We start from the raw sequence: 24,060 nt of genomic DNA, 5'->3' as shown, positions 1-24,060 counted from the left end.
ATGTTGACAGCTGTGATTGGAAACTGACAGCCATCAATCATTCTGTTCATGTTAATCCAAAATCTTGATTTAGCACTCAGATTTATTAAACACAGGCATGTCACTGCAATTCTAAGTGTATGGTGCATTTTGGGATTGCATGGCAACTGTAGGAGGTGGAAGAATTCTCCTTTTATTTTGAAACCAGGTACTGGATGTTAAAATAAGGAAGGATGCCAACAATGCGTGTACAACCATTTCAAACAAGAAACTACTTCCTTTACGTCTTTCAATTGAATCAACTTTTATGATTTTGTTTGCATTGCATTTTGTTGTCATTATTTTTCCTTCCACCTGTCATTTTGTGTCATTCCACTTTATTCTTTTTGCCACGCACTGTTTCCATTGATCGGCAATAAAGATTTCAAAAGGGACAGTCACTTGGTATCAAATTATCAGTTCTGTTTCTCTCACCTAAACTTTACAATGCCTTGCATTAAAATTGTTTTATATAGCTCCCAGGATAAAATTTCAAATCTTAAAAGAAATAGACGAACCTGCTTAATATGTGTTGTCAGCCGGCCTGGGACAATACAGTCATCACTATCTGTTATTGATTCCTCAACATCATCGACAACTAGGAAAGAAATAAATTCACTGCTAAAAACAATTACACTGATGGTCTTTCAGAGATTTATTGTTGGAACAGATGTCATAAAAAATGATTAACCAGTCAATTAACTTCATAAAAAGTTATGTCTAACAGAATGATTGTATATTTAAATAACAAGCAAAATAGTTACATGGATGACAGGTAAGTATCTCAGTAAATCACATTAGATTGAGAAACCATTTTAGGTCTACATACCTGCCCTCAAAATGTCTCAAAAGTCTAAGAGCTGTATTAAGACACCAGCTTTCATAGAACCTTACAATACAATTGATGGTTAATGAGCTTTTGTCTCTGTACAAATACATATGAAGGATACATTAAAACACAGTCATAGTAAGCTAAGCTATCACTTTTAAGATCAGCCAAATTAGACTATGAAACAATGAAAGCATTATATAATTTAGAAAAGGAATACAGTACTACTTATAACAATCTGAGACTCTGGGCGAGTACAAGTAATGCTGTATATCACTGGAGCAATAGTTTGTCAATTCAAGGGTTGTAAAGAAAACCACTCTGGTTTATACCCATACTTTATAAGACCTCTTCCAGCCCCAAGGATGGCTCCTCCATTGAAAAAAGTCAATAGATCACAGCACCTGGCAGAATGAATACCCAGGTGCTATATGTTAGCATATGAAAGTTCCCACATCAGAATGTTTTATTATTATTCATTCTCAAGATGTGGGCATCGCAGGCAAGAGAAGCCTTTATTGCCCATCTCTAGTTGCCTGATGTTTGATACAACTGAGTGGCTTGATAGGCCACTTTAGAGGGGAGTTAAGAGTCAATCACATTGGTATGAGACTGGAATCAATTTTAGGCTAGACCTGGTAAAAATGGCAGGTTTCCCTTCCTTAAAGGACCAGGGAGGGTGTAATACTACAAGGAAACAGTAATTATTTGTTCAAAATGCTCTAGTGTTACGTCAAATTACTACTTTTTCAAGGCTATTTTGCAGCTAAGTAAGCATAAGATAAACAAATACAGTAGATCAAAATATATAACCGAAGGAAATATTTGAGCAAATCCTTGGCTTTCACCTTTCCACATTACACTGTTGTCTAATGCTTATTTTTTTTGTTTTATTCATGATTTTACTGGTTCCGGCTTTGTAGGCACATTCTTCACAAACACAGACCAGTTCTATTTCACATAATGTGGCCTTGATAGTCAGTAATAAAGAATATTCACAAGGTAAGGAATAATGAGACAAAATGGATTATTTACCTCAATTAACCAGCTCCTTCCAGCAACCCTGTGGATTCTCTCTTATCATGCACTATTTTTCACCAGTTTAAGCTCCGAGGGAAAGTTCTGCATAAATGCTATATGATCACCAAAGCAAAAGCAGCAAATTTCCAGATCATCTATCTATCTGCACTATTGAACCTTGGCCAGATTATACTCAGCAACCTCTCCCAGCCCAATGGGACAAGAACCATTGTGTCCCCTGAAATATTTGAGCATCTCATCCTATACTTATTTTACAAAAAAAAACTTCAATCCTGGTCTAACCATATAGTGGAAAGTTATTTTTAGTTCTCCAGCTCTTTTATGAAGGAGTTAAAGAACTCAGCACCAACTACCTTTGTTAGAAGTCTGTTCCACATTTCCACCACTGTGGAGGAAATCCTATTTATTACTAATCTGTTGCTTTCTTGTGGATTGATGATTTTAAACCCACGTTTCATATTTGGTGCTAGTACTCCAAACCCAAATAAATCATAACAAATATGATCCCAAAGTTTTGGAGTAGATAGACTGCAAAGGAATTATTTTATGTCTGCTCCATTACAGTGCACAAACATGAGACTACAGGTTGAACCTCCCTTATCCAGAACTCCCTTATCTGGAACCACTCCTCATCCAGAACCATTCCCAGCCACAGGGTGGCACATGCGCAGAACTCCGACAAGTTGAAGTCCTTCCTCGCTGCTGACTCCCACAATCGCTGGCCTGACCCCGCGATCCACCACAACCCCACCCACCACCCCCCCCCGCCCCCCCAGCATGGTCTCTCTGCCCCAGTCCTAAGCCAGCCAGCCCTGATATCCCCTTGCTCAGTACCAATACCATCCAATTTAATGTGACCTCCCCTCGTCCGGAAAAATCTCTTATCCAGAACAGGCCAGGTCCAGAGTGTTCTGGATGAGGGTGGTTCAACCTGTATTTTGTGGAATTGTGTAAATAAGATTAATGTATTAAGGTACTAACCTTGACCAGGTTCTGGTTCATCTCTTTGTTCAGTTGCTCCTGAAATAGCTGAACTCGGTTCTACTGAAAATGCTGAGCAGCCTTCTTCACTTTCTGAGACCTGCCCATTTTCCAACTCTGTGCATGTGACACCCTATGTTTTTTAAAACATATTATTTATTACAGTTTTAAGACGAACATGACTACCAAATGAGTACAGTGTTAAGAAAAAAGGTCAAAGTGGATTCTAATTTGAAATGTAACATAGAACTAGATTAATTATTTAGTTGATGCAGTCAATACATTGCATTTTCTACATTGAAACTTCTATAAATGCAACACTGTGTTAAAAGCCAAATTCATGAAGGTGAGGAAGAGTAACATTTCTGTCACAGAAAAGTAATTACGTTTCAGAATTATTTACTGACTACAAACTCAGCACTGCAGCAAAATTCTGACTTAGTCTAAAACAGAAATAGAAATTAATTGATTCGAGGAGAAGGATTGTTATTTTAAACATGGGTCAGTCTTCCCCCTTGTATTGTTCCTGGTTGAAATTTTGAAAGACGTATCTTCAAGACCATAAATTGATACCACTGATTACTATAAAACTAAAAGCAACACTAGCGGTAACGGTGGATGTGAACTTGATTGATTGGCAGCCAGCCTTGCAAAAAAAAAACAAATTGATCAACATTAGCCAGGTGATAAAATTTCATGAATAAAATATAGAAATGAACATTAAGATTTAAACAATTCACAAAAAATGTCAGTGCAATAGAAATAATTCAATCTTGACTGCATTTCAAATAATACTGATGTGATCACCATATTGGAATGCAAAATCTACAAACCATTTCCAATAGTAGATTGTTTTGGAGATGTGTGCTTTCATCAGTTTATTATGGGGCACCTTATCGAAGGCCTTGTGAAAATCTAGATAAATTACATCGACTGAATTACCATTGACTACTCTCTGTTACCTCTTCAAAAAATTCAATAAGGTTGGTCAAGCAAGACTTTCCCTTTTGAAATCCATGCTGACTATTCGTTATTGTATTTTTGGTTTCTAGATGTTCTTCTATTTTTTCCTTTAGTATGGATTCCATTACTTTTCCTACCGCCGATGTTAAACTGACGGGTCTATAATTCCCTGGACGTGTACTATCCCCCTTCTTAAATATAGGTATTACATTAGCTATCCGCCAGTCCTCTAGGACTACACCTTTTTCTAACGAATTATTAAATATGTGTAGTAAGGCCTCTGCTATCTATTCCCTAGATTCTTTTAAAATGCGTGGATGCAATCCATCCGGACCAAGGGTTTTATCCTCGTTTTAATTTTTGATTAGCTTACTTAATATATCCCTTCTTTTTATTTTAAATATACTTACCTCATTACTAATCTCATCATCCAATGTCATGTCCATCTGTTTTATCTCCCTGGTAAATACTGAAGCAAAATAATTATTTAATATTTCTGCAATCTCTCTATCATTACCTGTGGTGTTATGCTGTCTATCCCTTGATGGCCCTATTCCCATCCCAACCTTCCTTTTTTATTTATGTGCCTATAAAAAATATTTTACTATTTTGTGTTATGTTCCTTGATAATTTAATTTCATAGTTCCTCTTTGCCTTCCTAATTGTTTTTTTTACTTCTCTCCTAATTTTTTCGTATGCTCCCTTGTCATTGCACTTCCCTGCTGTCTATCTACTCAATGTATGCCTCTTTCCTCACCCTCAATTGTTCCTTTATGACTTTATTAATCAATAGAGTCTCATCATTGTTTAGTTTGTTCTTTCTTTTTAGCGGAATATATTGTTCCTGCACTCTGTTGAACACAGTTTTAAATGTTTCCCATTGCTGTTCTACGTTGCTTTTTGCCAATATTGTTGCCCATTTTATTTTCCCAAGTTCTATTCTCAGCCCTTCAAAATCAGCTTTTCTCAATCTATTACTCTGGTTTTCGTCATACTTATGTCCTTCTCAATTATTATCTTAAAGCGTATTATATTATGGTCACTATTGCCTAGATGTTCCTCTACTCTTATCTGCTCCGGTTCATTCCCCATTACTAGATCTAATAGCGAATCCTCCCTTGTTGGGCTTTTTACATATTGGGTTAGAAAGGAGTCCTATACACATTGTAGGAACTCCGTTCCCATATCCCCTTTACCTACCCTATCTGTCAATTAATATCAGGGTAGTTGAAATCCCCCATGATTATTATTCTATGTTTTTTTTTACAAATTTCTCTAATTTGTTTGCATATTTCTTCCTCCACCTCCCTTCCACTATTAGGTGATCTGTAAATTACACCTATTAGTGTGATTGATCCTTTATTACCTTTTATCTCTATCCATATGGATTCTATTTTGTCTTGCTGATAGCTACGTCACTTTTTTCTACTGCCATTATGTTATCCCTAATACGTACAGCGACTCCAACTCTCCTTTTCCCCTCGCTATCTTTTCTAAATATGTAATACCTGTAATGTTTAATTCCCAGTCCTGATTTTTCTTTAGCCATGTCTCAGAAATCCCTATAATGTTTGGTTCCTCGCAACGCATGATTGCCTCCAGCTCACCTGTTTTATTACGGACACTGTGTACATTGCGGTACAGACAATTTAACTCATTTTTAACAGATTTTCCTTTCATTTTATGTTTAACCATCTTTTTAGACTCCTGTACTATAACTCTATTTATTCCCTTGCCATCAATGTCCTCCCTTACTTTAATCTTTCCAATGTTCTCTTTTCCTGTTTTGTTTATATATAGACTGGGAGATGCCTGCTGCTTTACATGTTGCTGCATACAGCCAGTGCTACCCATGCTGTTCATTGGCTGCATGCATCAGCAGGGGCCCGATATCGCGAGTCGCTAGCCCTAATTAAAGGCAACCTGCACCTCTTAAAGGAGAGGTGCGTTGTGGTTACCAGAAGTGGTGGGAGTCATTTGAAAACCGAATCGGTGCCCTGCTACTTCGACTAATGGCTGAACATGTGAGAGTTTGTGTACCAAGGTTTCCAGGCACTGCAGTAGAGGTCTTGGTGGAAGAGGTGGACAGAAAGAAAGAGAGATGTCCTGTATCCTTGGCGGCAGGGAGGAGGAAGGGGGGGGTGGTCGGGGGCAGGAGGCCCTCCAGATAGATACCTAGGGGGCAGTGGGACGAAGCAGCGGCGAAGGTCAATACCAGCAGTGCTGCTCCAAGAACATGGATGCAGTGCAGAAAGAAGTTTAATGATCTCAAACGAGTTGTCAAGGTCAATGAGTTCAACTTCAAATGGCATATCCTACCAACTGCACCACTAGCCTCATCTACTGCTCAATTCACTACACCCCTATCATTCACCTACCAACATTCTCTATCAATCAGTATTCAATCCTTCAATTCATATGCTTTACCTCACCCTCACACACTTAGCACTGCTGCAAGCCTTGCACCCACAACTCACAGGTTTCACACTGACAGCTATTCAACCATGATAGCCACATCACCAAAACATATTGCAGGACACTCATTGAGACACTTCCCTCTTTCTTGCAGGTGGAGGTGGCACATAACAGCAGGCAGCAGCAAAGAACGGGAGGAGGACAAGCAAGCCTGCATGTTTTTACCTCCATGGAGGAGACTCTGCTCGTCATCATGGGAAGGGGCATCACTGACCCCGTGGCCACTGGCGGGGCTGAAGTGATCAATGATGAGAGTATTTGCATACCTAATTCTCCTTCTCTCATCCCTCTGCTCCCTCATCCCACAATCTCTTCTGACTTAGAAGCAGCAGATGGTGTAAGCACGCACCTCTGACATTCTCCTCTCCCGTCACCACAAACCAACCCTTGTCCCATTTTCATTTCAAATACCCAAGAATTGGAGCCATCCCAGTCTTTGGAGGAAGAAGACAACGACGAGAGTGACGAAGAGACACCATCACTCAATCTTACACTCGCAGCCACCAGCTCAAACACTGACACTGCGCATATTCTGGAGCCTAGGATAGAGAAGGGATTGGCACATGGTGAGACACTGAGCACAAGTGTGCAGGAGCCAGGATGGGGGGAAAGGATAGCGCAGGTGCCAGCTCGCCGATGGGTGAGGTCACACACTAGCTCTGCTGCAGACGACTCAGTTGCGAAGAAGGCTGATGGCTGTACTTAACCAAATGCTTGCGCTGGAAAGCCTGCCAGAAAGCCTGTGCACAATGTCAAGGATCATGGAGGAGTCCAGCATTAACTAGGCTCATCATCATCCATCATCACAGGTAGTCCCTCGGAATCGAGGAGGACTTGCTTCCACTCCCAAAGTGAGTTATTTGATGGCTGAACAGTCCAATACGAGAGCCACAGACATTCGTCGAGGGAAGGGGTCGGTGGGACTGGTTTGCTGCGCACTCCTTCCGCTGCCTGCGCTTGGCCTCTTCATGCTCTTTGCGTTGAGACTCGAAGAGCTCAACGCTCTCCTGGATGGACTTTCTCCACCTCGGGCGGTCTGCGGCCAGTATCTCCCAGGTGTCAGTGGTGATGTTGCACTTTACCAGGGAGGCTTTGAGGGTGTTCTTATAACGTTTCCGCTATCCTCCTTTGGCTCATTTACCATGAAGGAGCTCCGCATAAAGCATTTGCTTAGGGAGTCTCGTATCTGGCATGCGTACTATGTGGCCTGCCCAGCGAAGCTGATCGAGTGTGGTCAGTGCTGGGGATGTTAGCCTGGTCGAGGACACTGATGTTAGTGCGCCTGTCCTCCCAGGGGATTTGCAGGATCTTGCGGAGACATCGTTGGTGATATATCTCCAGCGACTTGAGGTGCCTTCTATATATGCCTCAGATCCATACAGAAGAGCGGGTATTACTACATAGGGCTTTGCACAGACCTTAAGAGCCAATCTTTTCCAACATGGAATGGGTGGTCACTTCCATCAGCACACCTGTGGTACCCACCATGATGCAACGTTTGATGACTGATTACACAGCTTCCACTGCAGCATAAACAGCTTCCATCAAAGATCAGAGTGCTGTAGTGGAAGCTCGGACTGCTGCCTTGCAAGCTCAGGCTGTTGCCATCATGGCTCTAGATACAACTGCTCAAATGGGCTTCCAGGACGTCACAGCAATTCATCAAGCTATTCTCCAACAGATCAGTAACGATTGTTAAGGCGCCGCCCTTGGAGAGTGGCAGTGGCTCCATAGAGCACGAACTTGCATTCCTCTCTCAGGATGATAGCATTCCTGCTCCCACTCCTGCCATCACGCCAGTGGCCTTGCTGTTGCCTGTCAGCCAGCCAGCCCAGACTGATGTAGCCCAGGCCAAAATCGTGCCGTCTGAAGCTAGGGAATTGCTCGAGTTCACCCTCCAAGGCCATCTGTAGTCTCCTCAACTGGCGATCAGTTGCCTTCCAGCACCCATGCTGCAGCCACTGGGGAAGCACCTCGTGTGAGAATTAGGAGTGGCAAAGGCACAGGGAAGACAGGGAATGCACAAGGGTGATTAGTTTACTGTTGTATGCATTATGTCATGATTGAATTTATAAATTTGGATTGGAATGTGCATTTTCCGTTGGTTTGTGTTGTTAGAAAGATGATGATGTGATGGTCAGTGATAAAGAAAATTTTACGAGCATGGGACTGTTGGCAAATTGGGGAGGTGTGGTTGAAGTTATTGGTATCGCTCATTAATTATTTGATCATGTAGAGCCCCGGTTCTACTTTGTAGCTTCCTCTTCTTGTTCCTCCACTTTCTCCTCCTACACTTCCTCGTCCTGCTCGACCTCCTCCTCTTCTTTGTGCTTCTGCTTCTCAGCTTCTCGCCTGATATGTGCAAGGGCTGTTCCCTCAATGGTGAGGTTGTGCAGCATGCAGCATACTATCATGAACCTTGAAACCCACTCAGCCGAGTACGGCAGGGCTTCTCCAGAGTGGTCCAGGCAGTGGAAGCATTGTTTGAGGATGCCGATGGTGTGCTCTATAATGGAGGTCGGCGGGGGACGTCGGAGATCGCTGGAGATTGAATGAGTCGTCGGAGGTCGCGATGGGTGATGTGGTGAGAAGCCTGCGGTCGGTGGTTGTTGGGAGTCGCCGGAGGTCGTAAACCTTCAGCGACATCCGGAGGTGGCGCCCTCGACCTGGACCTGGCTATCGGGCCTCCACCCACCCCTCCCGCCAGCGGTGATCTGATTGGGACAGCTCCAGCGACGGCAGATGGGCCTCTCCTCCACGACAGAGTCTGGGCCTCCTCGACGACGGCTGGACCTCCCGTGGCAGCATACGACCCCCTCCTCAACAACGATCGGGTCACCCTCTCCCACATCGGCGACTGGCCTCCCCTCCTCCTTCAGCGACGACTGGAGCTCACCTTCCCCACTGGCGACCTGGCCTCTTCTCCTCCTCCAACACGTGGTGAGTTCCATGGCTGTGACTCCCCTGTCCTCCCACTCTAAATCCCGGTGGGCCACTGACCCTCCCAATGCCTGCTCCCAATCAGGCCTCGCACCACTTACCATCAAGGGAGCTACCCAGCACCGAGCTTGCGGCCAACATCTCGCTGTAGGCAACTAGGCCCATACAGCAGTGCCTGGTCTCCAGTCGTCTTGGACCCCCTTGCCACTGGATCAAGACCTCGCTCAGCTGAAGCCCGTGTGGTAGCCGGTGTGCAACGACCACCCCACATTAAAAGAACTCACGCACAGGCATCTTCCACTCCGTTAACATGAAGTTCGGGACCTGGAACGTCAGGACCCTCATGGATAACTCCAACAGTGACAGGCTGGAACGCCGCACCGCTATAGTTGCCCAGGAACTTAAGACGCTTTGATAGCGACATCGCCGCCCTAAGCGAGACCCGGCAGGCAGGGGAAGGCCAGCTCAAGGAACAAGGTGGAGGTTACACTTTCTTCTGGAAAGGGAAACCAGAGGAAGAATGCAGCCTCCAAGGAGTCAGCTTCACCATCAAAAATGAGCTGGTTGACCGCCTCAAAGACTCCCCCTGCAGGGCTAACGAACGCCTCACGACTCTTCGACTCACCCTTTCCCGGAACCAGTGCGCCACAGTTATCAGTGTGTACGGCCCAACACTTGATGCAACTGATGATGCCAAAGAGAGTTTTTACACCAACCTCGAAAAATCCCTGTCCTGCGTCTCCACGGGTGACAAACTGATCCTCCTCGGTGACTTCAACACCAGGGTTGGCAAGTTCACAGACATCTGGGGGTGGGGGGGTGATTGGCAGAGAGGAGGTAGGGAAAGCCAACTCCAGTAGTACCCTACTGCTGACAAAATGTCTAGAGCACGAACTTGTCATCACCAACACCTTGTTCCGCCAGAAGGACAAAGACAAGGCATCGTGGCAACAGCCTCGCTCCAAGCACTGGCACCTGCTCGACTTTGTCATCGTCCGAGCCAGGGATTGCAAGGACGTGCGCATCACCTGCGCCATGACAGGAGGTGACGACTGCTGGACGGACCACCGCCTAATCCGATCCATCATCGACATCAACATGGCCCCAAAGCGGAGAGGACAGCAGAAACAGTGCCACAAAAAAGTCAATGCCGGAGCACTTAAGGACCCAGCTAAGAGAGCCCTATACAGCCAGCGCCTCACAGTTAACCTGGCGTGCCTTGACGATCCCAAGACGCAGAATGCCCACAGCGCTTGGTCTGCCCTCCAGGCCTCCATAACTAGTGCCTGTAAAGAGACGCTCGGTTACTCAACCAGGAAACACCAGGACTGATTTGATGAGAATGATCAGGAGATCCAAGAGCTAATCGATCGCAAGCGAGGACATTTCTAAGCCTTAAACAACAATCCAATGCGGGAGCAGCAAAGCAGCATTACAGACGGCTCAAGGCTGAGGTCCAACAAAAAACCAGGGATCAAAAGAACAGGTAGTGGATGGAGAAAGCACAGGTGATACAGCAACTGGCCGACACCCATGATGTGCGAGGATTCTGCATTGCAGCCAAGGCCACCTATGGGTCAAACACCCAAGGCCCCACCCCACTGCTGGCCAAGAACAGGGAAACACTCAAAGACACCGAGGCAGTCAGGGCTCGCTGGAAGGAGCACTTTGCAGATCTCCTCAATCGAGACTCTGCCTTTGACTCGAGTGTTCTCGACTCCATCCCGCAGTATGATACCCGCCACCGCCTCAGTGAGACCCCAACTCTGCACGAGGTAGAAAAAGCCATGAGACAGCTTAAAAACAACAAGGCTACAGGTGCGGATGGAATCCCTGCTGAGGCATTGAAGTATGGCGGAGAGGCACTGCTGGCGCGAATACACGACCTCATCTCTCTCATCTGGAGGGAGGAGAGCATCTCAGAGATGCAGTAATCGTGACTACCTTCAAAAAAGGGGACAAGTCCGACTGCGGCAACTACAGAGGAATCTCCCTGCTATCAGCCACTGGGAAAGTCGTCGCTAGAGTCCTCTTCAACCATCTTCTTCCCGTGGCCAAGGAGCTCCTCCCAGAGTCACAGTGCGGATTTCGTCCCCTACGGGGCACAACGGACATGATTATTGCAGCGCGACAGCTACAGGAAAAATGCAAGGAACAGCGCCAGCCCTTATACATGACCTTCTTCGACCTTACAAAGGGCTTTGACACTGTCAACTGCGAGGGTCTATGGAGCATCCTCCTCCATTTCGGATGCCCCCAAAAGTTCGTCACCATCCTCCGCCTGCTCTACGACGACATGCAGGCCATGGTCCTTACCAACGGACCAAATCCACGTCCGGACCAGGGTCAAACAGGGCTGCGTCATCGCCCCAACACTCTTCTCAATCTTTCTTGCTGCCATGCTCCACCTCACAGTCAACAAGCTCCCCGCTGGAGTGGAACTAAACTACAGAACCAGTGGGAACCTGTTCAACCTGCGCCGTCTGCAGGTCAGGTCCAAGACCACCCCAATCTGCGTCTGCGCACATACAGAGGCTGAACTCCAGGACACAGTCGACGTACTTACTGAGGTGTACGAAAGTATGGGCCTTACGCTCAACATCCGTAAGACAAAGATCCTCCACCAGCCTGTCCTCACCGCACAGCACTGCCCCACAGTCATCAAGATCCATGGCGCGGCCCTGGACACTGTGGACCACTTCCCATATCTCGGGAGCCTCATATCAACAAGAACAGGCATCGACGACGAGATCCAACATCGCCTCTAGTGCGCCAGTGCAGCCTTTGGCCGCCTGAGGAAAAGAGTGTTTGAAAACCAGGCCCTCAAAATTGCCACCAAGCTCATGGTCTACAGGCTGTAGTAATACCTGCCCCCCTGTATGGCTCAGAGACATGGACCATGTACACCAGACACCTCAAGTTGCTGGAGAAATATCATCAACGATGTCTCCGCAAGGTCCTACAAATCCCCTGGGAGGTTAGGCGCACTAACATCAGCGTCCTCATCCAGGCTAACACCCCCAGCATTGAAGTACTGACCACACTCGATCAGTTCCGCTGGGCAGGCCACATAGTTCGCATACCAGGCACGAGGCTCCTAAAGCAAGTGCTCTACTTGGAGCTCCTTCATGGCAAACGAGCCAAAGTTAAAGGATACCCTCAAAGCCTCCCTGATAAAGTGCGACATCACCACTGACACCTGGGAGTCCCTGGCTCAAGACCGCCCTAAGTGAAGGAAGTGCATCCGAGAGGGCGCTGAGCACCTCGCGTCTCAGCGGCGAGAGCATGCAGAAATCATGCGCAGGCAGCAGAAAGAGCATGCGGCAAACCAGTCCCACCTACCCCTTCCCTCAACAACTATCTGTCCCACCTGTGACTCTCGTATTGGACTGTTCAGCCACCAAAGAACACACTTCAGGAGTGGAAGCAAGTCTTCCTCGATTCCAGGGACTGCCTATGATGATGATGATGATGCTCTATAATGTTCCTTGTGGCAACATGACTCTCATTGTATGCCTGCTGTGCACGTGTGCAAGGGTTGTGAACCAGTGTCATGAGCCATGTCATGAGTGGATAACTCTGGTCATCCAGCAGCCAGCCTTTGACTAGCCATGGTGGCTCAAATACAAGTGGCATAGAGGATTGCTGCAGAATGAAGGAATCGTGACTACTGCCAGTATAACGGACATTGACCAGCATGATGTGCTACATGTGGTTGCACACCAGCTGCACATTGAGGGAGTGGAATCCCTTTCGGTTCATGACAATGGCCAAGTTCACATGAGGCACACGCAAGGCAATATGCATGATGCACCATGGGGAAGTCTACAATCTGTGCAAGTCCTCGTGCTCACTCCGCCTGCTTGTCTCTGGCAGGAGGGAATAAAAGGAAGCTGTCTCTCTGTATAGAGAGTCTCAGTGACCTCCCTTATACAGTGGTGTAATACAAACTGCGAGATGTTGCTTACAATTTCAACAGTAGCCTGGAGGAGCCAGACACACAAAAGAGCCATGGTCATCTTGACAGCCACAGGCAATGCAGTCCTTGCCTTGCTTTGAGGTTGCAGTTGTGGCTGCAGCAGTTGGCATTTTCAGTACCACCTCTTTAGTTGAAGTAAGAGAAATGCTCCTCGGATATAGCCTCCTGTTGAGAGCCCTTCTCCCCCCTTCTCCTCCTCCCACTTCGAGCAGCTTGTCCTGCTCTGTGAGGCCTTTCTTCATTCTCCCAGTCATGCTCAATTTCAAGAGGAAGACCTAGCAGGCCATCCATGTCTCGAAGCAACTTGTTGCATCATAAGCTTTTATATGAAGAGTAAAGTACTTCAGCACTACCTGGACCACTCCCTGTAGACTACTGAAACCTTAGGCAAGTATAGGAAAGCTCCAAAAACACGCACAATTGCACCAGTAGCCAGAAAAAATAATCCAGCAACTAACCTGTAAGTAGTTAATGATCCCTTTAGGTAGCGCTGGTGGTGGGGGGGGGGGGGGCATCCTTCGTGCTATTTAACATCTTGTTCAGCTGTGCGAGGTTAAGACAGAACCCAAGCAGGAGCATGACATTCAAAAATGGCACCGTGGCGTCAAGTCAACGTTGCACACTGATTGACATCATAATTTGCTTGCTCTCATTTGGTGTGCGTGTGCCCCACCCCATGCACTAAGATGACTTTGGCGCACGTCCCATCGGAAGTGTATCCGTGTAGCTTGTATGCTATTTTCGAGCATTAGGATGCCACATGTTGCCTAGAAAATGGGCGCTACAGAGTCCAATTTCTCCCCTCATTATGTCTTCAGAATTCTTACTCAGTGCTGAACTAATAGGATCAACATCTACCTCTTGTATCCCAGCATCCAATAGCTACAGTATTCTTAGAGTAAGGAGGATGACTGGACTCAGATCATTGGCAGGAGCTGTCATACCATTACAAAAATCAAAATAATACAGATGCTCAAAATCTGAAATAAAAAACAGAAAATGCTGAAAGCACTCAGCAAGTCAGGAGAGAGAAATTTAAGGTTAACATTTCAGGCCAATGACCTCTCATCTGTTCCAATGAAAGGTCATTGACCTGAAATGTTAACCCTATCTTTCATTCTCCACGAGTAGTTTTTTCTTAAATAACTCCACTGACATGGTACTCAAATTATTGATATGGCCATATGGCCTGTGCCCATTAGCTATAGAATTATAGGGCCCAAGCTCCCACATGATTCGCGCCTGATTTTTAGGAGCAACTGGTGGAGAACGGACTATTTTAGAAATCGCAATTCTCCACATTTTTTTTTCTGCAGTTCTAGTCAGGTAGAAGAGTTCTAGTTTAGAACAGAATTTTTTCTTCAAAAGGGGGTGTGTCCGGCCACTGACGCCTGATTTGAAAGTTTCCACAGTGAAAATGTACTCCAAACTAAAGTAGAATGGAGCCAGTGAAGATTTTTGTAGAACTGAAAAAACCTGTTCTACACATTAAAAAATCAGGCGCAGGTTACAAATTAGGCGTCCAGAACGAGGTAGGGGGGAGGGGGGGGGGGGGGGGAAGGGAACTCATTAAATTCTACAATAAATCCTTATTTATACTTCTACAAATATTATACAAATAAATCCAACCTGAATAAACATTTATAAGCCAAGAAAAGATTAAATAAACCATCTTCCTACCTGTGTGAAAGTGCTTCAGCCAGGGAGAATTCTGCAGCCATTCGTGCCGCTGAGCGGGAGGGGGAGAGAGAGAGAGAGAGAGAGAGGGAGGGAGAGAGGGGGGGGGGAGGGAGGGAGAGAGAGGGGGGGGAGAGGGAGGGAGAGAGAGGGGGGGAGGGAGGGAGAGAGAGGGGGAGGGAGGGAGGGAGAGAGAGGGGGAGGGAGGGAGGGAGAGAGAGAGAGGGGGAGGGAGGGAGAGAGAGAGAGGGGGAGGGAGGGAGAGAGAGAGAGGGGGAGGGAGGGAGAGAGAGAGAGGGGGAGGGAGGGAAAGAGAGAGAGGGGGAGGGAGGGAGAGAGAGAGAGGGGGAGGGAGGGAGAGAGAGAGAGGGGGAGGGAGGGAGAGAGAGAGAGGGGGAGGGAGGGAGAGAGAGAGAGGGGGAGGGAGGGAGAGAGAGAGAGGGGGAGGGAGGGAGAGAGAGAGAGGGGGAGGGAGGGAGAGAGAGAGAGAGCTGGGGGGGGGGAGAGAGAGAGAGCTGGGGGGGAGAGAGAGAGCGGGGGGGGGATAGAGAGAGCGGGGAGGGGGGGAGAGAGAGAGAGAGCGGGGGGTGGGGGGGAGAGAGAGAGAGTGCGGGGGGGGGTTGGATCAGGGAACAGGAGCGCGGGTCGGGTCAGTCGGGAGGGGGGGGGCGGGTGTCGGGTCGGGGCGGGTGGGGAGCGGGTGTCAGGTCGGGGCAGGGGGGGGAAGCAGGTGTCAGGTCTCGGGTCGGGGCGGGGGGGGAGCGGGTGTCAGGTCGGGGCGGGGGGGGGGGGAAGCGGGTGTCGGGTCGGGGCGAGGGGGGGTGTCGGGTCAGGTCGGGGCGGAGCAGGTGTCGGGTCTCGGGTCGGGGGGGGGAGCGGGTGTCGGGTCGGGTCTGGTCGGCGGGGGGGGGGGGAGAGCGAGTGTCGGGTCTGGTCGGGGGGGGGGGGGAAAGAGTGTCGGGTCTGGTCGGGGGGGGGGGGGAGCAGGAGCTGGCCGTGGGAGGAGCCTTATTCACGCAGCCCCAGTGAGGCCATTCAGCCAGGGCTAGGGGCTGCGTGCTTCGGGCCCCTCCCACACAGTTCGGCGCCTGGAGCTACTGCACTTGCGTGCCGACTGTAGCGCACATGTGCAGAGGTCCCGGCACTGTTTTCAGCGCCGGGACCTGGCTCCGCCCCCCCACAGCTCGTGCTGGCTGCGCCGAGGGCCAGAGGACCTGTAAGTAGGTGGAGAATACCGAGGATTTTTTTAGGCGCCGTTTTAGGCGCGAAAAACGGGCGCCCAGCTCGGAGGGGCGCCCGTTTTTTTTCTTGTGGAAACTTGGGCCCATAGAATCGTACAGTATAGAAGCAGGCCAATCATTCCTGTAATCACCAGACATTGAGGTATGGTCATCAGACACAAAGGAAGAAATCTGTTGTGAGTATTAAACAAATGGTGATTCTTTCAGTGAGACACCACTATACAATTACCACTGCACACCATTGTGGAGGCAGAATCTGTTGATGCCATCCATAAATTGACAGTATCTGGGAGATTGCAGGGATACTGCGAAGAGTTTGGCACTATAAATATGTCATTGACACCAATTTCAGGGCTTGAAGTACTGGCTGTGATTTAGTGGTCTGACTTGTAAGATGACAATTGTTTCTGAATGCCAAAGAAAATTTCCTCTGGTAGATACATTAGACCAAGGTAAATATAAAAACTGCTACTACATGGAGGAAAACTCTCTTGGGGGGTGGGGGGGGGAGAAATTGGACCTTGTTGCTCCTGTTTTTCAGACACAAAACGGGGGCAGAAAGGTGCAATTTTGTGGGGCTATTTCCAATGCTCCAAAGGCATCTGAAATATGCCCAAAGCCATTTTCACTCAGAAAATATTCAAGCATTCCTGGAGGCTGCCCAACAGGTGTTAGCTCTCTTATATATACTAATGAGTGGCTTAATGCCAATTGAAGGACACCTCTCGGAAATTCGGCAGAACTGGCATGCTCCACTCAATTTTCCTGTTCGTGCTGCAGCTCAACCAAAGGTTTTTAAAGGGACTGCCGAAAGCTGGCAACGAAAAGGACAGTTTCTTCTTTTTAAACTTACCTTCATGTAGAGGCTGTGGGAATAGTAGTGCTACTCCTGAGGCCCGCTGCCAGCCCATGTTGCCCATCCCACCCCACCTGTTCTCTTCTTACCCCTTCCCACCACCTACCTGATGGCCGCTGTCAGGGATGCAGCCACCCAAATTGGTTGCGAGCCAACCTGTGAGCTGTGTCTGGATGCCCAAATGGCGTCCGCAGCTCTCTAGAATTTTGCTGATGAGGACCAAGGCCCAATTTTGGACAGGTTTCCAGCTTCTGGTGCACCCCGAGCATGTCATCTATTTCAAGCCATCAATTTCTTTCCTGGGAATGTGCTCCGTTGGTACAAGCAACCCATGAAGACTCCCCATTGTGTTACTGAAAAGTTGCAGGAATGAAGCTTTATGGACTCAATTTTCCCCAAGCCCGTTTTCTGGCATATTGCCAGTTATGCCCGTTTTTCTTGGCCAGAAATAATTTGCTAAAGTTTTCCCGATGTATAATTCAAATTTGGCGCCGCACAGCATGTCCAGTCACCTCGGGGGCGGGGGGGAGGGGGGTGCGGTGGTGGAGCCTGCTGTCTGCGCCGAAAAATGATGCTGCACCTTCTGTGCATGCGCGGGAAAAAAAAGTTACGTTTTTGACGTCGTTCCAATGGACGTGCATGCTCAGTACAGCTCGGATTTGGCAATCAGCCATTTTTAAAGCGCCAGTTGTGTGTGTGAGAACGCTGTGTGCTGTGTGAGAACATTGGAAAAATCGCAGCTGCAGCAATACAAGATGGAACATGGTTCAAGGACCAAGAATTTCTTACAGGATGAAGTGGAGGCACTAGTTACTGTGACTGAGAACAGATGGCAGGAGCTGGACACCAGCAGAGGTCACATAAAAGTTCCATCCAAAGAAATGAAGAAACGCTGGAACTAATTTGCACAAGATTACTGTACAATGGTGACCACCACGAGATCTGGAGACCAGTGTAAAAATAAGTGGCAGGACCTTGGTCAAGTAGTTAGTGGAAGTAATATTTTCATTTATTCAATGCAATTGCAATTGTAAATGTGACCACCTGTATGTCCCACCCAGCAGGAAGTTAGGTTTTCATATCTTTGCAGAGGAAGGTGGCACATAATAAAAGAGAAAGAACTTGAACAGGAGGAGGCCGGGCAAATCTGCACCCACCGATACCCTTGGAAGAGAGGTCGCTGCTTTGATAGGTCCTGTCTGGAAAAAAGCAATCAGTACTGCTCGAGGGAGAGGGCAAGTCCTGCAAATTCATCGTGGTTCTTCAAATCAGCCTGCGATGCATGAGCCTACTCATGTCACCCACCCTGCCCCCTTCTCTGTTGCTAACCATTTAACTGGTCTGTTATCTTTTGCAGAACTTAAGGCCAACCCTGACGATTCAGACACGGACGAGCCTGAAGAGGAGAACATCTTCCAATCCTACCCTCCAGACCAAGAACAGGGGGTGAGGGGGAAGGGGATGGGATGGAGCTGGATGAAGCTCCCACTGTTGTACTAAATTTGGAGGAGGTGCAGCTCACGAAGGTGACAGCCCCTTCCATGACTAGTGGTTTGAGTGTGGTGGACATTCCATAGTTTCACATCTTCCAAGGTTGCGGGTCCCAGTAATGTGGTGCAGCGAGCCACACCTGTGGGGAGGAGGGGAAGGAGAGCTCGACCGCACTCTCCTGAGGTACAGGATCTAACAGATGTGGTTCAGATGATGTCATTGACCTTACCCGATCACTGCTGGACGCGGTGAGGTGAGTGATGAGGTACCGGGACTGTAGGGAGAAGTAACAGCAATGACACGTGAAATGGGAACGATATCCGGGACCATTAGTGAGGGAATGGTGGCCATGAGGGTGGGAATGTCAGAGGTAGTGCAAACCATGTCACTGACCATGAGGGAGGGAATGTTGTAAGTCGTTGAGACACTGTCAGGGCGCATGAGGGACAGCATGTTGGAGTTAGCTGCTGCAATAAGGGAACACGGTCAGACCCCGCACCCACTGACAGAATCAACTACCACTCTCACTCCAATCCCCACACCAGCCTCTGCAGAGCCCAAAGCCGGGCCCTCTAACTTGCCGCCTGATGTCAACGCTCCCCGCCCCCACCCCTGCCCCCCCCGACCCTCAAGAGGTACGCAGTACGTGAGATGTTAGAAAGAATAAGCTTGGTACCAAGCTCACAAACACTGCGCCGCAGCACTGCCTGCGGGCAGGGGTGGGGAATGTCCAAGACCATACACAGTGGGCAGTCTTAGAATAAGGGGGAGGGGAGATGGGTGCAGCCTTTCTTTGCTGCTGCTGTTGTTATTATTATTATTATTATTGTTGTTACTGTTCTCAAATTAAGGTTTTTGTAAGTTGTGTAAGTTTACAAGTTGATAAGTGATCTTAAAGTTTTTGAGTGATCTTAAAATAAAGTTTGATACAAGAATAATTTTATTGAAGTTAAGTTAAGTACATTGTAAACTTTTGAATAAAATATAGTATACATTAAAACTGAATCATGTTCCATGAACACAACATAACATTACGGAACAGCTTCAAACAGTAAGCATTTCCATGTGGAATAGTTGTCGCTGAGCTCTCAGGCATCAGTAAAGCGTTCATGGATGAGCTGTTGGAGTAAGGCTCGAGCAATCGTTAAAGGGGCACGATGGCCCGCCCGCCTCCGCTGTCGTGCTCCAGCCTCAGGCACTTGCATGGCTTCCTCATCCTCCTCCTCCTCCTCCTGCTCATCATCTGCATCTTCCACATCATTATCATCAGCTACTCTCACCGCAGGTGGGTCTTCCACGACCAGGTGTGGCTACCTCATGATGGCTAAGTTATGCAGCATGCAGCACACAACAGTGAACTGACCGACAATCTCAGGGGAGTACAGCAAGTAACCTCCGGAATGGTCCAGGCATCGGAAACGCTGTTTCAATATGCCAATGGTCCTCTCTACGATGCTGCACGTCGCAACGTGCGACATGTTGTATTGCTGGTCAGCTTCCGTCCGGGTTACGCGGAGGGGCGTCATGAGTCAGGTGGAGGGGCCGTACCCTTTGTCTCCCAGAAGCCAGCTCTGCCCTTCTGGCTGCTGCTGCTCAAACATGGCAGATATAATGCTGTTGCATCGGATGAACACATCATAGGTGCTCCCAGGGTATCTTGCATCGACTGACATGATATGATGTATGTCGTCACACACGAGCTGCACATTAATGGAATGCAAGCCTTTTCTGTTCCTGTACATCTCGGAATTCTCAAAGGTGCTCGCAAGACGATGTAGGTACAATCAATGCATGGGAAGCCAGCAATCCTGGAGAAGTCCACAGCCCTGTCATGGATTGCTTGGGCGGTCATGGGGAACTTTATGAATTCACTCCTCCGCGCATACAGTCATCTGGCGAATGCAGACATGTGTTGCATGTTGAGAGATGGCGCACACATCTCCAGTTGTAGCTTGAAATGATCCGGAGGCATAGAATGAACGTGCAACTGTAATCTTCACTTCAATTGACAAAGCAGTCCTCCTGTTGCTTCTACGTTGCAGGTAAAGCAACCCTCCTAGAAACATAGAAAATAGATGCAGGAGTAGGCCATTCGGCCCTTCTAGCCTGCACCGCCATTCAATGAGTTCATGGCTGAACATGCAACTTCAGTACCCCATTCCTGCTTTCTCACCATACCCCTTGATTCCCCTAGTAGTAAGGACTTCATCTAACTCCTTTTTGAATATATTTAGTGAATTGGCCTCAACAACTTTCTGTGGTCGAGAATTCCGCAGGTTCACCACTCTCTGGGTGAAGAAATTCCTCCGCATCTCGGTCCTAAATGGCTTACCCCTTATCCTTAGACTGTGTCCCCTGGTTCTGGACTTCCCCAACATTGGGAACATTCTTCCTGCATCTAACCTGTCTAAACCCCGTCAGAATTTTAAACGTTTCTATGAGGTCCCCTCTCATTCTTCTGAACTCCAGTGAATACAAGCCCAGTTGATCCAGTCTTTCTTGATATGTCAGTCCCGCCATCCCGGGAATCAGTCTGGTGAACCCTCGCTGCACTCCCTCAATAGCAAGAATGTCCTTCCTCAGGTTAGGAGACCAAAACTGTACACAATACTCCAGGTGTGGCCTCACCAAGGCCCTGTACAATTGTAGCAACACCTCCCTGCCCTTGTACTCAAATCCCCTCGCTATGAAGGCCAACATGACATTTGCTTTCTTAACCGCCTGCTGTACCTGCATGCCAACCTTCAATGACTGATGTACCATGACACCCAGGTCTCTTTGCACCTGCCCTTTTCCTAATCTGTCACCATTCAGATAATAGTCTGTCTCTCTGTTTTTACCACCAAAGTGGATAACCTCACATGCTTCTACATTGCAGGTGTGCTTTGACCAACTCTCAGATTTCACTTATAACTTCTTTGCGGAAACGCAGCCTTCTGACACAGTCTGCATCACTCAAGTGCAGGTACGAACGCCTGTCTCGATATACCCGAGGTGGGTAAGGCCTCCTGCCCAGCACCCTATGGGCTCTGATGTTCCTGATGCGATGAAGTCGAATCAATTGTCTCCTACGTAGCACCATGATTCAGAAGGCTCGCACAAGGTAAGGCATTGTCAGTATTGCTCCCATACTTAAATTTAACCTTTGAAAGAAGCTCACAATAGCAGGAAAGCAGGCAGGCAGGACAGGTTCGCAGTTCTCTCTCTCCCCAAGGTCTGTATGGATGGACCACACCCAAAGGTCTTGTGACTTCTCCTCTCTTCACCACCCTCCCACCTTAACTAATTGCAGTCTTGTGACTTCTCTCCTTCTCTTTCTCCCCCCGCCACTCATTGCAGTCTTCAGTGCATAAGGCTTCCGATCGGCACCTCGTTCCTGGGCTCGAAGCCTTCCGATCAGCATCTCACGCTCTCTCTCCCCTCCACCCACTGCCCCCACCCCCCGCCTCCTCACGGTTTGTTATGTAGCTGAGCCCGAGCTGCTGTATCTGGGCGCAGGGCCGATTCTGCCGGACAAACCTACGACCCTCCAGCACTGCTTCAAGACATTCGATGGTGGTGTGTGGGTGAGTAAAAAAGATAAAAAAGATGAAATCCAACAAATTTACACTTCTACGTTGACAGGTAAAAAAAATGGAACTTTATTATTGCTTTTGACAGTGTTTTTGACTCCCTCCAAAATCTTCGATTTAAAAACAATGGTGTCTTTCAGCGCTGATTTGTGAATGTGCGCTGGTTTTCTTAAGTGTCCAGAAGGTTTTTCGGGAGTGGCCAGATACGCCGACCTAAGAGGATAAAATGTTGGCCAAACTGCGAAAAATTGAAAAAAACGGCACAGACATGAGGGAACTATGACGTAAAAGAAAACTGGCCTAGAAAAATCGGAACCAAGTCAGTTACGCCGGCGCAGATCGCAGGGGAAACTTGGAAAAAAATAAATATGCCAGAAAAACGGCGCAAATGACAGGGGAAAATTGAGTCCTATGTTTTTAAAAAAAGTTATGAGACAGCAAAATATAAAAGGAGTACAACTTTGAGCTCTGGGCTACTTAGGACTAACAGCAAGAAGTGAGTTTTAGGCAAATTTTTAGAAGTGTTTGTAAAGCTATTTAAGCACTCAATTTATTTGAGGTTGCCCTCTGCAAAGTAAAAAAAAATGATAGGAAAATGTTTCTCTTGCTGTTGCAATCACTACCCAGGACAGTTAGCACAGTTCATCACAGCCATCCAACGGGCAACTTGGATATCCAATGATGGTCATACGAGGAAGGGGCTGGTTCACATATTGGGACAGTACAAAGGTAAGTAACCCCAGAAGATTTTACCCTGCTGATGACAGGCTACGTATGTACAGAATGTACAGAACTCCGGTTATAATAACATTTCTTTTCACATACCTGACTAATTGGTTCAGGCTCTGTTGTAGCAATTTTCACCTCACATGGCTTGCTTACAACATAAGGGACTTGAACTTCATATCCAGCTGCTGCTGTTGTTAGCTGCAAATTAACAAAACACAAAAAACTCGGTGTGAAATCAACAATGACTGACATGTAATTAAATTCACAACTGTTTTTTTTAGCATTCAGGTTAAATTACTGTTTCTGACTCAGTTTCAATGGTAGATACCAGTATAAGACAGTGAAGTTCTGAAAAGAAAAACACTGCAAATGCTAGAAATTTGAAATAAAAACAAATTGCTGGAAATGTACAGCAAGTCCATCAACACCAAAGGACAGGGTAAGAACATAAGAAAAGTAAAGAACAAGAAAAGCCATTTGTCCCATCTAATCCATCTAGTATTGCAACTCACCCAACCTAGTATCCAATTCGTCTCAAACACCCTGAATATCTCTGATACAACTCCTTTAACCTTGCAAATCATTTCAAATGTATATCACTCTTTCAGGAAATAATTTATTTTAAGAACTGTTATAAGAACATAAGAAATAGGAGCAGGAGTAGACCATTTGGCCCCTCGAGCCGGCTCCGCCATTTAATAAGATCATGGCTGATCTGATCTTGGCCTCAATTCCATTTCCCTGCCTGTTACCCATAACCCTTGACTCCCCTGTAGTTCAAAAATCTATCTATCTCCGCCTTGAATATATTCAATGACCCAGCCTCCACAACTCTGTGGGGTAGAGAATTCCAAAGATTCATGACGCTCTGAGAGAAGAAATTCCTTCAAATTTCCATTTTAAATGGGCGACCCCTTATTCTGAAACTATGCCCCCTTGTTCTAGCTTCCCCCACAAGGGGAAACATCATCTCAGCATCTACCCTGTCAAGCCCCCTCAGAATCTTATGTTTTAATAAGATCACCTCTCATTCTTCTAAACTCCAATGAATATAGGCCCAAACTACTCAATCTTTCCTCGTAAGACAACCTCTTTGTAATGTATTTGCTTCATGGGTTCTTTGCTTAAGAATTCATTGCAACACGTTGCTGTTAAAAACTTGTTGGTTTAGAAGCAAAAGGTTTAACAATCACACTGCATATTACCAGTTCAACTATTTTAGTTGTGCACTTTAAACAAAAATGCCCGCGGCAAGGTGGGTATGGAAT

The 24,060-nt window shown here is 47.1% G+C and overlaps 1 protein-coding gene across 3 annotated transcripts in view; it reads right to left on the bottom strand.

Annotated features, from left to right (window-relative positions):
- The window catches only part of rpgrip1l (RPGRIP1 like), a 291,830-nt gene that overhangs the window by 75,322 nt on the left and 192,448 nt on the right, over positions 1-24,060 (bottom strand). For all 3 annotated transcript variants that reach the window (XM_070897996.1, XM_070897997.1, XM_070897998.1), the window contains 3 exons: positions 22,889-22,990; positions 2,870-3,002; positions 537-616 (listed from right to left, as the gene is read on the bottom strand). In XM_070897996.1, coding sequence (XP_070754097.1) covers positions 537-616; positions 2,870-3,002; positions 22,889-22,990 — 315 coding nt within the window. The remainder of the gene's footprint in view (positions 1-536; positions 617-2,869; positions 3,003-22,888; positions 22,991-24,060) is intronic.

This window comes from Pristiophorus japonicus, chromosome 13 (assembly GCF_044704955.1).
Source record: "Pristiophorus japonicus isolate sPriJap1 chromosome 13, sPriJap1.hap1, whole genome shotgun sequence".
NCBI lineage: Eukaryota > Metazoa > Chordata > Chondrichthyes > Pristiophoridae > Pristiophorus > Pristiophorus japonicus.
This window is presented reverse-complemented; position numbering and strand designations above follow the sequence as displayed.